We start from the raw sequence: 14,147 nt of genomic DNA, 5'->3' as shown, positions 1-14,147 counted from the left end.
AACATGAAGATAGATACACTTTAGTTTCCTCTTTTTTTTCTAGAGTATTTTTTAATCAAGTATATGAGAAAATAAGATATTTGCATAGTGGATAACGTCATTAGCATTTTTTGAATGATTGTGGAAGGCCATAAACTTGCGTCTCCAGCTTTCAACTTATATCATCCTACCATGTGATGTGCAACTGGACAAAAGGCGGACCGATGCTGAAACATTAGCATACAGTAGGCCTTAAGTGCCTATTACAAAGATGCATAGTGGATACGTTCATAAGCATTCGATTGTTTTTATTGTGCAATTTAGAACTTTCAGGTTAGTAATGCTCGCATTTGTATTTCTCTAGTCTATGTGTTTGGGAGTTGTTGTATGAATCTCACTGGAAATTCAGCCGATATGAATTAACATTTCCGGTATACATAGAGTAACATGATAACGTTTACACATACTCAGTTACTCTTTTTCATTTACCAATAAGTGGTAACTACAATGTATACAGGAAAAACAAAATAATACTCGTTCATGTCGAATGCATGCTCATACAAAATAACTCAAAAAAATCCAAATGCTCGTTTACAAAAAGAAATCGTTTATTTACAATCAACAACAAAAACGAACAACTTGGTCTATATCCCAAAAAATAAATGTATAATAAGCATTTCTTTTTTCTATTATCAAAACTCTACTGTATTTTTACACATCAACTCGTATTAAAAGACTAATCCAATGCGACGCCACCAAGAATCTTGTACCAACTACCAACTCTTATTATCTTATAGACTTTTTGTAAGGTTCATATCATTTTTTTGCTTCACCAAACGCTTACCGCACAAGAAGACAATCAATCACTACTAGTCTAGAGGCTAGCAGTGGAGGGTACCAGAATGACATGCAATGTTCCATTGTTTGGAGGAAGTTGCAAACGAAGAGGAAACACCTTGCCGTTTAAGGGACTGCGAGTGCACACCACAGCATCTTCCATGCACGTTTCTTCTCGCAGAGTCTGAGTCAGCTCCGCCACGCTGTTTCCTTTAAACGTGAAAGCGTATCCAACACCTGATTCATCTTCCACGTGTCCTTCATCGTCAGCGATGTGGTAGTATATCGTCCTCCCATCCGATTTCGGTGGAGACACAACCGACTGGTCAAAAAATAAAAATTCATGTCACGACTGTAATTTCAAACAAACTTTAAGGGTATTTTGGTAATTATAATGTAACTCACCTCTTCTTCGGATCTCTCTGAAAGAGAAGACGGAGTCCTCGATGGCCTCCTCCTATGCGGCGGAGGCGAAAGCGGAGTCTTCGGAGACGGAGTGAACTCAGTCTCCGCCGTGACTTGAGGATTAATCAAGAGCTCAACGATATCAACCTCCCACGAGATGGAGTCCTGAGTAGCCGACAAATGAGGATTATCGTGCGTGACGGAGTTTCTCCACGGCGGAAGACCACCGTTACCTCGTAAATAGTTACCGTGTCTCGTCCTGAGCTTGATCTTGGATCCTTCTCTCACCGGTTCCCACTCGACCGCCGAGTCGAGCCGACTCGGTTTAAGCTGAATCACTTTCTTACCCGTGGCTCCGAGCAAGAACCGCTCGTTGGAAGCGGTTAGGTATTTACCGTAACAGCTTTTGAGACGGATCACGTGGTAGGAGTCGCGAACCGGTTCGACGGTCCATCGATCGTTTTTGGTTGATCCGTTCCGTTTCTGAGTCACGGATTCTTCGTCGTCGTCTGCGTGTAGATACTTGTTGTGGCTGTTACGCATTCGAACGGCTTTAGCGTTCTTGAAAAACTCCATCGCTGATACTGTTTCGTCTGGGTTGAAGCTGCTCGTCTTCTCCTTTGGGTTGAAGCTATTTGCTTTCTGTAAAAAAAGAAACAATGAGTGGGGGAATATGTACGAAGAAGTGAAGATGCGGTGTGTATTTATGTGTTTCTTTTTTATATGTGTATCTCTCTCTCTTCCTTGTCTGGTCTAAATTGGCTTTTGTGGTAACGCGGACAGAACACGGGACTACATAGAGATGCATGAAAATTTGAAAGTCAGACTTTGCTGACTGGATTTACCGCGTTTTAATTCCCACGTTAGCACCAGTTCAATGGTGTTGTTTCAAATTTTCACGTGATTGGGATTTTGTTACTTCGTATTTTGTGAGGATTTCAAAGTACAAAGTTACATTTCTGGATTAGCAGCAATCAACGAGAATCTCATGACACCAACTATTCTTTTGCTTTGTATTCATTACTAAATCAGGAATTAACATTTCTTTTACTTTCCAAGATTATAAATTTATTCTAATGCTTTTTAACTTTTAAAGTTGAAGTTAACAACAATAACAACATATGCGATGAACATTTTCATAGATGAAGAACCTTATCCGAACATTTTCAGTTATATATATTCTTTCAATCATTCGTAATGTTAGATTCAGGTTCTTCGTGAGAAGTTTAAACAGAATAGTGAGTCAACGTGGAATATTAAAGGTTGATCTAAAATCATTGATTAAAGTGTTTAACCATCAAATGAATCTAGAGTTAGAAAGGGTGTGATAATATAATCCAATTAAATTACAGTTAGAAGGGGATTATTATAAACATTTATATGAAAAGTTTATGATACTTTTTAACATTTTTCATTTTGATTCTCTTAAGTTTTCATTAGATATTTAGTTATGCAGTTAGATGTAGAAAAACCATTATATCAAGTGTTGTATGTTCTTCTAAACTTCCATTATTCGTGTAAGACGATGCAGTGATATATGTATATAGCATGTGATATAGATTAAATTTCGGTTAGAACTTACACGTATCATGCCTTGTAAACATTTAACCTAAAGGTCAACAATGAAAACAAAATGAAAGCATATTACGTGGCCCTTTATGCCCCAAAATGTAATACTGTATATGCCATAAAAGTATAGATTTGAAAAAGAGGATTTGAAGGAATGCTTATAGAATAAGTGTCTAGTCTCTTGCCCGCAAGAAAGACCAATAAAAAGGAAATTCATGTGTGTGGGACTCTCCTAACTGCTTCCTTCCTGGTCCCATAGTCCATACCATCACAAATAAATCATTTACTAAACCAACTTTTTCCCCATATTTAGTTTACACGTGTCTTGAGTTAGCTGGATTATATTTATTTATATATTGAAACCATTAGGTATAATTTTTAATGTTGGCCAAAAAGATTAGGTATAATTTATTTCTTAATCGGCCTATATAGGTACGTATAACTTTTGCAAGAACTTTTACTGTCAGTTACATGTTAGTAACTCTAGCTGGACTTAAAATGTAATATTTTCAACTGATGTAGTTTCCATGGTGAAATATGAAATAAGAAGTTGCTCTAAGTAAACTAAACATCCAATTGATATAAGATATAATAAAGAAATATGAAGATTTTGGGTGCTATTAGGTTGGTGGAACGATGTATGTGTCTGTGGAGCATTATATATGTTAGTGGAGAAAAGAATCATACTTCTATATATTTTCCAAGTGTCTATAAACACTAAATATTAGTAATATGGTAATTATTCCTCCATTTTTCTATTTTCTATCTAATGCATGCCAACCAAAACTTGTCCAATTCCAGCTAACCATAATAACTTTCTATGGTACACTTAATTAAGAACTATTCAATGGACAATGTAAACGAAAATTGATGATAAAAGACTTGGTCAAACTTACCGGTTTTGAGGACCATCTCGGAGACATTGAACTCAAACCAAGAGAAGCGAACCGATCAATACTCTTCATTGACCTGGCGGAAACGGGCGACCCAGGCTCCGACCCGAGACCCGACCCGGAGATATGTGAAGAAACCGGAGAAGAAACAGAGCTCTCATCACCATCAGACATGTTTTCAAGATCAGAACCACCAACGGTAATAACATCCCAAACCAACCAGTTCTTGGTCTTCGACGTATGAGGCTCGTCGTGAGTAACGGAGTTTCTCCACGGCGGTGTCCCGCCGTTAGCCCTCATCCATTTCCCGCACCAAGATTTCAGCTTCACCGAGAAACCATCGCGCATCGGTTCCCACTGCGTTTGCCAATCCATAGGTTTGTTAGACGAGTGCGTTTGAGTCACTTTCTCACCGGTCATACCTAACAGCAGCGGTTTATTGCTCGCCGTTAAGTACGTGCCATGGCAGCTTCTTAATCTTATCAGATTCGGTTTAGCCTCGACGGTCTCTACCGTCCATACAGCTCGCCGGGCATCTCCTTTACGGCTTTGACGGATGGTTTCTCGGTCGTCGTCGGCGACTAGAAACTTATCCAGGTGGCTTCTTAACTTAACGGCGTCTCCTTTGGTGAATAACTCCATTTCTTTGATATTCGAAGAGACAAAAGATTTTTCTCAAAAAGAGAAGAAGATACAAAAGATCAAACGAACAGAGAAAGTGTTTTTTTTTTGGGGATAGAAGGATGTCTGATGAATTATGAATGGACGGGTTTTATGGTTATATAGATTAATGACTTAAAATGGGACATAGAGCATTTGATAAAAGGGAACTGTTGGAAGTTAATATTCGGAGTATTATTCGGCTTGAAATTATTTAGAAATTTCCCAAATCAAATGACGAAACAACTATTGATAAAATATTAAACAAGAGTGGAAAATTTGAAGAGATGATAATAAAAAGGAAAGAAAATGTGATATTTAAGAAAATATATATATTGCAGAAGGTTCCACTTTGCGTAAGTAATTGTATTTGTACATTTTGCCTCACGCGCGTGAATTGCGTGATGTGAAGATTTCACAAGACCGGCATACACTTCAAGTCATCATCGTATACAACGGTTCAACCGGGTATTTATTATCTCCATTAGGTTTTGATTTGTTTTGTTCGCTAGTGGCATATTGATGAAAACTTAGTGTCTTAAACTGCTCATGAACTCACTGGAAGTATATATTGATAGAAGAATCGATAATTATTATAACGTCGGTATTATATGTTGTGATCTTGTGAAGATAATGTTCGTATTATATATTTTGAACCAATAAGGAAAACAATGGAAAAATGAGAGGAGATGAGGAGAGGTAACTGTAGTGCGCGTGGGCTTATGTTTGTATCTATTTTCCAGAAAACGAACAAAGTCAATAGAAGACTTATGAATATTAAAGATTCGTCCATGTCTAAACACAGTTGAATACATAGATAGACACAAACATTGCCGTATAATACGTGTGTATCATATCTTTTCTTCCATTAGCGAAAAGTATACTAGAAAGTTGCATTTTTTTTGTTTTTTTTGTCAACATGTTTTTTTTTTAAACTTATTTTGTCAACATGTTATAGTTGAAGTTTTCTTAATCGGTTAATAACTTAATACCAATCGTTTGCTTTTGTTGCCCACGTCAGCCTGTGGAAGAAACGGTCTTAGTTTGTTCTCCCCACACCAGATATGGCTCATGACACTTTAAATTTCAGTAGGGTTATGATGTATACCAAGTCTTTAGCATGACTTATTTGTCTTTTTAATTACAAAACTATTATACATTTGGAAGTTTTTAGGTGATGCATCAAGATGGAACGAAGATCATAGAAGCTCTACAACTTCTTTCACAATTTATAAGCAATACTAAAACAAATCGATTTAATCTTAAAAATGGACAATGTGACGTTCCGAGAATGTTAATTTTCTTGGTCAAACCGCAAATTTAGATAGAGTGTGAAAGGTCAACTTTTACATTGACCATAATGATTCAAACTATCTTTAACAACACGCAACAACATATCTAGAAGATAGCAAGGCGGGTGCTGTTTTGGCGCAATCAAACAAACCTGAAATGTGAAGATTCCAATGCCTTTGCTTTCTCACATGCCATTACAGCTTCTGACTTGCCTTAGAGCATTTTCGATCCCACTACATAATTTACAACAAAATAGAATGGAAAATTGGGATTGGAAATTCTCTTATAAAGCGTAACTCTTCTTCTAAGCCTCAAAACTTTAACATTTCATAGAGCGTATTAACAAAGAAACATCAATCTCCAGGTAGAGGTACTGTTAACAACATTCATGAGGTAAAGGTAATGTTAGCAACATTCATGAGTCAACAAATGTCATATGTATGACTTAAAGAATACCAGCAAATGCTACAAGCGAGGAATGCCATCCCTCTCTTTTATCATCCTTTCCAGTATTTGATCGCTGTAATTTGGTGTTCAAAACAAAGAGTTAGCATAGTAAATAAAAAATGCTTGATAAGAGCGTTTTGAGCCACATTTCATTAGAAACATCAACCTGTAAATCCGATGCTCCAATCACCTATTTGATCACAAAAGAGATAGTATAGTTTCTTCTGTTTCGTCCAATAAGTATCGAATTGACAATTGACATATATCTTACTAATGTAAGAACATGCATTACCGAGCCGTTCTAAAGCTTCTTTGTAGTTTGCCTTTTCCGTTTTCATAAACAGAGGTTCAGCAAGCTGATTTAAATAAACTTAAAAAGAAGGATACTATGATATCATAAAGAACTCAAAAAGTCCCCCATACTTTTTTTTTTTGCTAAAAGGTCCCTCATAGTTATAAGTTTGGATCAACAAGAAGATACCTGAGTCGCTTTCTGCATCAACTGTTGTTTCTTCTCTCTCACAGCAGATGTTCTGTTTAAATTTACTGAGCCAGATTATATATAACTCAGGAAGGAAAACTTTCATTAAACACTGTCACGTAGTTCAAGAGATAAAGCTTTCTGCTTTCATTTTTAAAATCTGCACAAAATGGAAATTTACACTAAACGGGACTTGAGGCCTTGGAGCGCTACATGTGATTGTGAAATGTATCCAGCTTTACCCAGTGCCCAGTTGTACTATCAAAAGCCACTCTATGCATTTAGAACCTGTGAGGTGATACCACATTGTTTGAATATGGAATTGTCCAAATTGTACAAGAAGAGGAAGATAAATGGATGTGAAAGCAAGGTAAACACATGCATTACTTGATCAGTCAAACAGTCTGCCACGATCTTTAGTTTATAAACTTTATATATACAACTTTTAAATGTCAAATCATACTACATGAAGAATTAATTATTAAAATTTGAAGCCTTTAAAATATATATAAAACCGACTTAAACCGGCACAAAACTTATACAAACAACGAACGCAAAACATGATTGGACATTTACTGCCTCTTATATGAGCCCAAACAAGATGTTAGAATTGTTGGACATATACTGTCTCCATATGAGCCCAAACATGCTGCGTAAGCATTATAACATGAGACCAACATTTCAGTCATTTGGGGCCATATCTGTTAGTTTCCAGTGTCGTTTAGGCTTTTCGATGAATAGTAGTGTTACTCCCGTAAACAGAGCTATGAAAAATCTATTTGAGATCACATGACCCAGTCCCCAAGAAAACGTAGTAAAATTTCAAAAACTATTCATTATTTACTCTTGAGGTCTTCTTTTGACCTTTATCATATTCATTTTTCGGTTATTGAAACTGTGGTAAATCTTTCAAAACACACTGAAATAACTTTCTTTTTACCAAAAAGCACATCAATACTATATTAAAAGGCTAATAAGATCAATGGAGAACATGTCCACGTCACCACTTTAATTCAGACCAATCAGAGAACAGCATTTGTCCACGTCGATCTTTCTGATGGGCTTCAACCGCATTTTGTTTCTGGGCTTCGACATATGATAGTGTTGAGTTTCGATCTTCCGGCTCTTCCAATCGTCACAGCGTTACAGTAATCTACTCTTCATCAATCTATTATGCTCTTTAATCCATTGTAATTGTTTCGTTCCACCTCCCCTCCTCCTACTATATAAAGTGCTCCGTTTGATATTCAGTCCAACCCTAATCGAAAACCTCCATTGCTGATAGGAAACTGAATAAGAAGAAGTGTGAACGGTGTATTTCGAATACTCCAACAGGTATCTTAAGATCTTGGCTATTCTCTAATTGTTTTCGGATTTTTTGAAACTCAAATAAACATTTTCGGTTATCGTATTGTATTGTAGATTCATTTGAAGAAGACCGTGTTGAAGACTAATCAGTAGCAAATGTTTACAGAAAACCGACAGCTTACCATAATCTACTGGTATCTCTTGGTTTGTCTAACAAGGTTGTTTCTGACATGAACAGAAGAAGGTACATTTACAGTAGAAATTTAAATCTTTAGCTTTTCTGTATTGGGGAACTCTCTTTGTAGTATTTGTTATATATGCCATGGCTTAATGTGAACTGGTAACTTGAATATTGGAAATCTTTGTAGTATTAGTTCATATGCAATAAATTTCGTGGCATATGAACTGCCTCAGAGGGAGATACTAAATCCGGGTTTCCAAATCTTTTAACAGGCAGAGAGAGGAGCAAGTTAGAAGCGACACAGAAGAAGATGAGGATGATGAAGACGAGGAAAACAGTGCTTCTGAGGATAGAAGCTCTACAGATGGAGAGGATGATGAGGAAGAAGATTCTGAGTGCTCTGAGACAGACGAGGAGAATGAGTTTACCAATGGCCAATCTTCTGTAGTTGCTTCTTCATCTACCAGTGCATTTAGCGAGCACCTTGGTCATACTTTATTAAGTGAAGAAGTGGAAACTTTAATAAAACACGTCTGGAGCTTTAAATGGAAAGCACCTGCCATTAGCATGCCAAATTGCAGCTGGAAAGGAACTAGACAAAATTTTCTTGACGTATGTATTCTTATAACCTTCTCTAGCACAAAAGTGTTGTTGCCTTCCTAAAAAAAACGTATTTTTTTGCAGGTTGCTCAGAGTGATGCACCCTATGGGACCAAGCTTAATTTATTTGAGCACTGGCTTCAATTGTACAAGGAAGCTGGAGGGGAGGAGTTTGGCTCATCTGCAAGGAGAAGATTCTTCTCCATTTGTACGTATTGGTTTCTTGCAATCAACCTTGCTCTTTTTTTTTTCTCTTTCTGTTTTCGACTATATATTATTTCATTTTTCTAGGCAACAGCTATATGGATATTTTGCATTATAACAAGAAACTCTTTTACAATGGAGACCGTGGAGAAGCTTGATTACTGAAGTTTGAAACTTGGAACATGAATCTGGGAGTTGTGTCTAAATCTCGATGCTTTGTTCGTTTGTCTCGGTGTCAGACGAAATCAAGGCTACAGATGCTGATGTGATCCCCAAAATACCGTTATTTTGATCAAAATCGATCCGACGACTTCCGTTAGTGACGTAGCTTCATCACATATACAAATATCATGGTACTTAAATATTCCCTTATAAAATAGTTATATGTTATTTCTTACAATCTAAAGTTTTTAGTTTTAAATGAAAAACACCTTCTGGAGGCTGTTTCCGAAAGGGTATGGTGCCAGGTGCCAACACATCACTCCCATACCTTGATGCTTACCTTCAGATCAGGCTCTGTTTTTTTCTTATAAAAAGGATTGTTTTTAAGTGTTTATGCAGGATGAAGAGAAGCTTAGAAACAGCAAAATCTGTGACATGCTTTCATAGCAGCGTCTCATCGCCTTGCTGGCAACCATTGCCTGCAATGGAGTGACAGAGAGAGAATAAAGGTTAAGGTGAAGATCACATCTGATCTCAGGTTCGTAAATCAAATGAAAAATAACTTTCTTATCTTTTCTGACTTCATGGTGGAGAATAGGTTTATCACCTTGGAGAACATGTTTCTTTTACTGCCGCTCGCTTTGTTTTGATTGTGACTTGGAAATTATCTTTTCTTATTGATTTTTCCTCCAAAACAACACTTATGTGAGAGTGCCACAGTTGTCATCATAGTAGTATAGTACGTTGATCCAGCTGGAGAGTGGCATGACTTATTAACCATCTTCTCCCATTATAATTAGAGTGCTCATGTATTTTGCCTGTTAGACCCTCTTTTCCCATGTTATCTACTTAATGACAATTTGATTGCTCCTTTGTTCAATCAGACATCTATTTTATTTGTGGTATGTATGTAGCAATGATTCCTTTCAGCTCTTTGACAGTAGAAATACATTAAGGTCATACTTTGCAAGGTTCTTCTTCCCAATGATACAAGACTAAAGTTGCATTCGTTTCAGAGTTGCTGCTCTCTGATGTTTTTCCTGTCAATAAAAGTGTTGCTCTTCTCTTTTACAATCGCTTACCACAACAGTAGCGATGATTCACAAACGACAGAGATAATGTTGTAGTTCTTGCACATTTTTTTATCGCTTGACAATACAATTGTTATGTAAATCGCGAAATGTAAATTAAATTGCAAAAGCTCAATTTTTAATACAAGCTGGAAGATGAAGTGGTATATATATTTTCTTTAAAGGTCACTTAAGTTAAAGAAAGGGGATCAAATGATCTCAAGGGATTATGATGATTATGTAAAGCCTAACTAAAAGGTGAAGAAAAGTTAGTGTTCAAAAGTGTGCATATTTTTGGAATAGTCCAGTAAAGCCTATTCCAAATAGCTTCCAATTTTTTTTAAAAAAAACACGTGAGTGTTGTTACGTATTGGCATGTAGAGAAAAAACTGCAACCTTTCAAATGAGGTATATCCGTATATATAGAGAAGCATCTCTTGGAATTTTTTGAGAAGATAATTTAATTTAGCCATTGTTATCTTTCAACAACCACTGGATCTTCTGCTGACCGACTGAAGGTATCATTACATTGGAGTGAGTGTGACGATGGTAGCTTTCACTTGAAAACGATCTTATTTGGTTCACTACAAATCATAACATAGAGGAGAAGGGTTGACTAAGTCGAAGCTTAAGAACTCACTGTGGAAAGCGTTCTCTCTGAACTCCACAAACAATGATGTCTAAAAAGCCATGATTGTTAAGAATGTCTAAGAATATATATATAGCTCTAGAAATCATGAGTACAATGAAATCATGCAACAAGTAAATCTTTTGAAAACAATATAATTAGTTCATCGCATTTGGAACAAAGAAAACAAAACATCCACTTCCAATAAAACTCTCTAAATAGAATTAGTAATTTTTGGTGTGAAAGGAAATCGGTTGATAATAGTCGAAATAATATGGACTACAAGGTTAAAAACATAAGAATTTACATTATTTAGCCTGAATAATATGTTACATTGAAAATACCCAAATTTAAGTGATTTAAACATATAATCATTGTTTAATTGCTGCTAAAACATATTAAACTTATAAATAGAGTCGAAACATATAAATAAAAAACATATAGTTATAGACATTTATGAGTTTCTAATGAAAATTGATCAAAATATCATGTCGTTCTGACAACAATCATTAACCAAAAATTTTATAAAATAAAAAATAAAAAAACAATACTTATTATGTTTTATGATTTATAATTATTTTTCTTATCAATTTTTTTTGGAAAAATTATTAGTCATGTAAATACCAGTAAAAGAAATTATTTCACAACATAATTAACATCATCAAAAAGAATAACTCAGTACAAAATGACAGTATGAAAATTCAGCGTCATCCAATTAAAGAAGTTCATCAACAAAACCAAAACAAAATACACTTCATAACTAGAAATCAAAATTATTGCCAGTATCACTTTTCTTTGTCAAACTCTAAAGAAAGATAATAGACAAGTTCAATACATGAGTTAGAGCTACATTTCCCATTTACAGCTCATAAAAATATTTGAGGAACCACAACTAAGAACAACTTCCCGCATCATCTAAGCTGTCTTTGTATTGATTGGTACAACAGATGAAAAAGAAATAGCAGAATGCTGTAGAATCAGTATGCTGCAGAAGCTGTATGCTCTCATTAAATTTTTTGATAAAGTGATTGGTAGAACAGTAGCATCATACAATTTTAAAATTATCATAAAAGTTATTATATAATATATTTATTTGAAACTAATATATATTAAATTATAATATATATTAATAATATATTTGTTATTAAAAATAATGAATCTTATTTAATTTATAAATTAAATTAATTTTTAAATGTGAAATAATATTATTAAAAAATAAAATATATTTAAAAATAAAATTTATTTTTGGATATAAAAATAATTTGATATAATTAAATAAAATAAATAAATTAAAAATAATTTATATAAAATCATCATTATTTATTTATTGGTTGAGCAATAAATGATCCATATATAATATTATCATAAAAATAATCTATGACATATAATTTATTTATTTAAAAATAATATAAATGTTTTTATTTTATAATATATAAATATATATTATGTTATGTTTTTATTAAAAATAATGAATGATATGTGTAATTATATAAAAGTTTATTATATTTTAAATGTGAAATATTGTTATTTAAAAAATAATAATAATTAATCACAACTTTTAGTTTTTTTTTTAAATATAATTTTTTTTATTATAAACATAACTTTTATATTATTAAACATATATAAATTAATTATATAAAATTATTTTTGAATTTATATATATTCTAAATGCAAATGCTCTTCCAAAAGCTTCATATGAGAGCATTGAGCAAAGAGCATTTGGAGAGCATTAGCATCATGTAAATGCTTTTCTAAATGCTTTTGTTATCAATGTTGATTGAATAATAAGGAGCATAATGCTAATGCTAATGCTCTACCAATCAAGCCCTTAGTGTTTTGATAGTTTGGTAATCTAATAAAAAAATCATTACAAAAAATGAGAAAAAATATATGCAACATTCAAACAACAACAAAAACAGAGTATGTTTCCCCTCATATATTATGTATCTTATATACTACATAGTTTATAAAGATTCTGCAATATTTTATATCCACACAACAAAATTAATTGTAGAATTTAAAAAGTAATTATCCGCGCGTAGCGCGGAGATCGAATCTAGTAAAAAAATAAAAGAGTTAAAACAATCTTTTATATCTGCTTTATAGACATATAAATATAAATAAACATTTTCATTTCCGATTTGAATTTTTGATTCTTCAAAAACTTTTTTGGAATTTTATTTTGAAATCCAAACATTCTTTTTGGAACTATTTAAAATTATTATTTTAAATTTAAATATATATTAAAAATCATAACCCCACCTTTCAAATGTAAACTATATGCCTAAATTAATTAATCTTAATGATATAAATGTATTTTATCTTTTTAATAAAATATTTCAGTTATTTTGATTTTTATATGTTATGTTTATGATAACAATATCTTTAATGTTATCATATGAAATTTATCTTGAAACTTCAAGACCAATCGGCTCATTTCAAGAACAATGAGCTCCCAGTTTCTATTACTATTGAAGTTTTTTTTGTCAACATTACTATTGAAGTTTAGCATGCCTAACACTTTTTGGGAGTTGTTTTGTCAGTGGTTAAAAAATCCCAAGCCTGACTTTCATATGAATTAAGCAACAAGTCTAAATAATTTTGTTTCACAAATTCCAATTCCCTATAAACTCACTGTTACATATGTGCGTTGAAAGATCGGACCCAAATATTTACTGGTCAAGCTTCGTATTTGAAGAATTCAACTATATTATTGAACACAAATACCTTTAAGCACATGCAAATCATGGGTTTATATCATTTTTCCCCAATTTAGTTTCCATCATTCCCGCAAACAAATCATATTAATCAAATATACAATCAAACACTCGCACTACAAGAAAACATATCAATTACAAGGGCCATATTCCTTGTTAATTCGTTGTAATAGGAAGTTTACAACGAATTAACAAGGAATAGCGTTTCGTTGTAAAACGTTCGTCGTAATGGAAGATTCGTTGTAACTTCCTTGTAACATTTACGACGAAATAAATTCGTCGTAAAGGCAAAAGAGAGGATTTCGTCGTAATTTCGTAGTTAGCTTTCGTCGTAAAAGACTAGTATAGTTTCCTTGTAAAATCGTCTTTAAATGCTTGTACATTTTACAACGAATTTACAAGTCCTTCCATGTTAAGTCCTTGTAATCTTTACAAGGAATTTACAAGTATTTTCTTGTAAATTCCTTGTAAAACTTATGAGGATTTTACAAGTATTTCCTTGTAAACTTCTTGTAACCATTACAAAGAATTTACATCTCATTGAGGTATTATTGTAATGTTATGAGATATTCAAAATTTAAATTATAAAATGAAATACTGGAAATTAAATTATTTTAAAGAAATTATATAAATGTCATAAAGTAATATTCAAATTTATAATGGAAACAATTTTTTAAAAAAATATAATGACGCCGTCGAAGTAGTTGTTGGGG

The 14,147-nt window shown here is 33.5% G+C and overlaps 2 protein-coding genes and 1 long non-coding RNA gene across 19 annotated transcripts; 1 reads left to right on the top strand and 2 right to left on the bottom strand.

Annotated features, from left to right (window-relative positions):
* Positions 1-491: 491 nt before the first annotated feature.
* Positions 492-4,561, bottom strand: LOC108810658 (uncharacterized). Its single transcript, XM_018582767.2, has 3 exons — positions 3,687-4,561; positions 1,222-1,863; positions 492-1,138 (listed from the first exon to the last, which is right to left on the bottom strand). Exons 1-3 carry the CDS (start codon positions 4,323-4,325, stop codon positions 854-856), a joined length of 1,566 nt encoding a protein of 521 aa, XP_018438269.1. The 5' UTR covers positions 4,326-4,561; the 3' UTR covers positions 492-853.
* Positions 4,562-5,668: 1,107 nt separating this feature from the next.
* LOC108856540 (uncharacterized) lies at positions 5,669-6,594 on the bottom strand. The gene is made up of 2 exons (XR_001950216.2): positions 6,250-6,594; positions 5,669-6,156 (listed from the first exon to the last, which is right to left on the bottom strand). It is a non-coding gene; the product is annotated as an uncharacterized LOC108856540 (long non-coding RNA).
* A 1,028-nt stretch (positions 6,595-7,622) lies between these two features.
* On the top strand, positions 7,623-9,915 carry LOC108854428 (protein NUCLEOLAR FACTOR 1). 17 transcript variants are annotated; one of them, XR_008946068.1, is made up of 7 exons: positions 7,671-7,899; positions 7,987-8,116; positions 8,326-8,665; positions 8,738-8,861; positions 8,945-9,210; positions 9,298-9,324; positions 9,419-9,915. XR_008946068.1 is itself a non-coding variant. In XM_018628000.2 (6 exons), exons 3-6 carry the CDS (start codon positions 8,103-8,105, stop codon positions 9,013-9,015), a joined length of 549 nt encoding a protein of 182 aa, XP_018483502.2. In that variant the 5' UTR covers positions 7,623-7,754; positions 7,850-7,899; positions 7,987-8,102; the 3' UTR covers positions 9,016-9,915. The 17 variants fall into 17 exon arrangements, 5 of the variants coding, with proteins under 5 accessions (XP_018483502.2, XP_056866563.1, XP_056866573.1 ...); XR_008946065.1 differs by having other exon boundaries at positions 9,408-9,915; XR_008946071.1 differs by having other exon boundaries at positions 9,272-9,324.
* Positions 9,916-14,147: the final 4,232 nt, after the last annotated feature.

This window comes from Raphanus sativus, chromosome 1 (genome assembly GCF_000801105.2).
Source record: "Raphanus sativus cultivar WK10039 chromosome 1, ASM80110v3, whole genome shotgun sequence".
Taxonomy (NCBI): domain Eukaryota; kingdom Viridiplantae; phylum Streptophyta; class Magnoliopsida; order Brassicales; family Brassicaceae; genus Raphanus; species Raphanus sativus.
The sequence above is the reverse complement of the archived record's forward strand: the minus strand, read 5'-3'. Positions and strand labels throughout refer to the sequence as shown.

Coding starts and splice junctions, on each gene's coding strand:
- LOC108810658 (XM_018582767.2), bottom strand. CDS start 4,325: ATGGAGTTATTCACCAAAGGAGACGCCGTTAAGTTAAGAAGCCACCTG. Junction 1,864..3,686: donor CGAGATGGTCCTCAAAACCG/GTAAGTTTGACC, acceptor CTTTTTTTACAG/AAAGCAAATAGCTTCAACCC. Junction 1,139..1,221: donor CAGAGAGATCCGAAGAAGAG/GTGAGTTACATT, acceptor TTTTTTGACCAG/TCGGTTGTGTCTCCACCGAA.
- LOC108854428 (XM_018628000.2), top strand. Junction 8,666..8,737: donor CTAGACAAAATTTTCTTGAC/GTATGTATTCTT, acceptor ATTTTTTTGCAG/GTTGCTCAGAGTGATGCACC. Junction 8,862..8,944: donor GAGAAGATTCTTCTCCATTT/GTACGTATTGGT, acceptor TCATTTTTCTAG/GCAACAGCTATATGGATATT.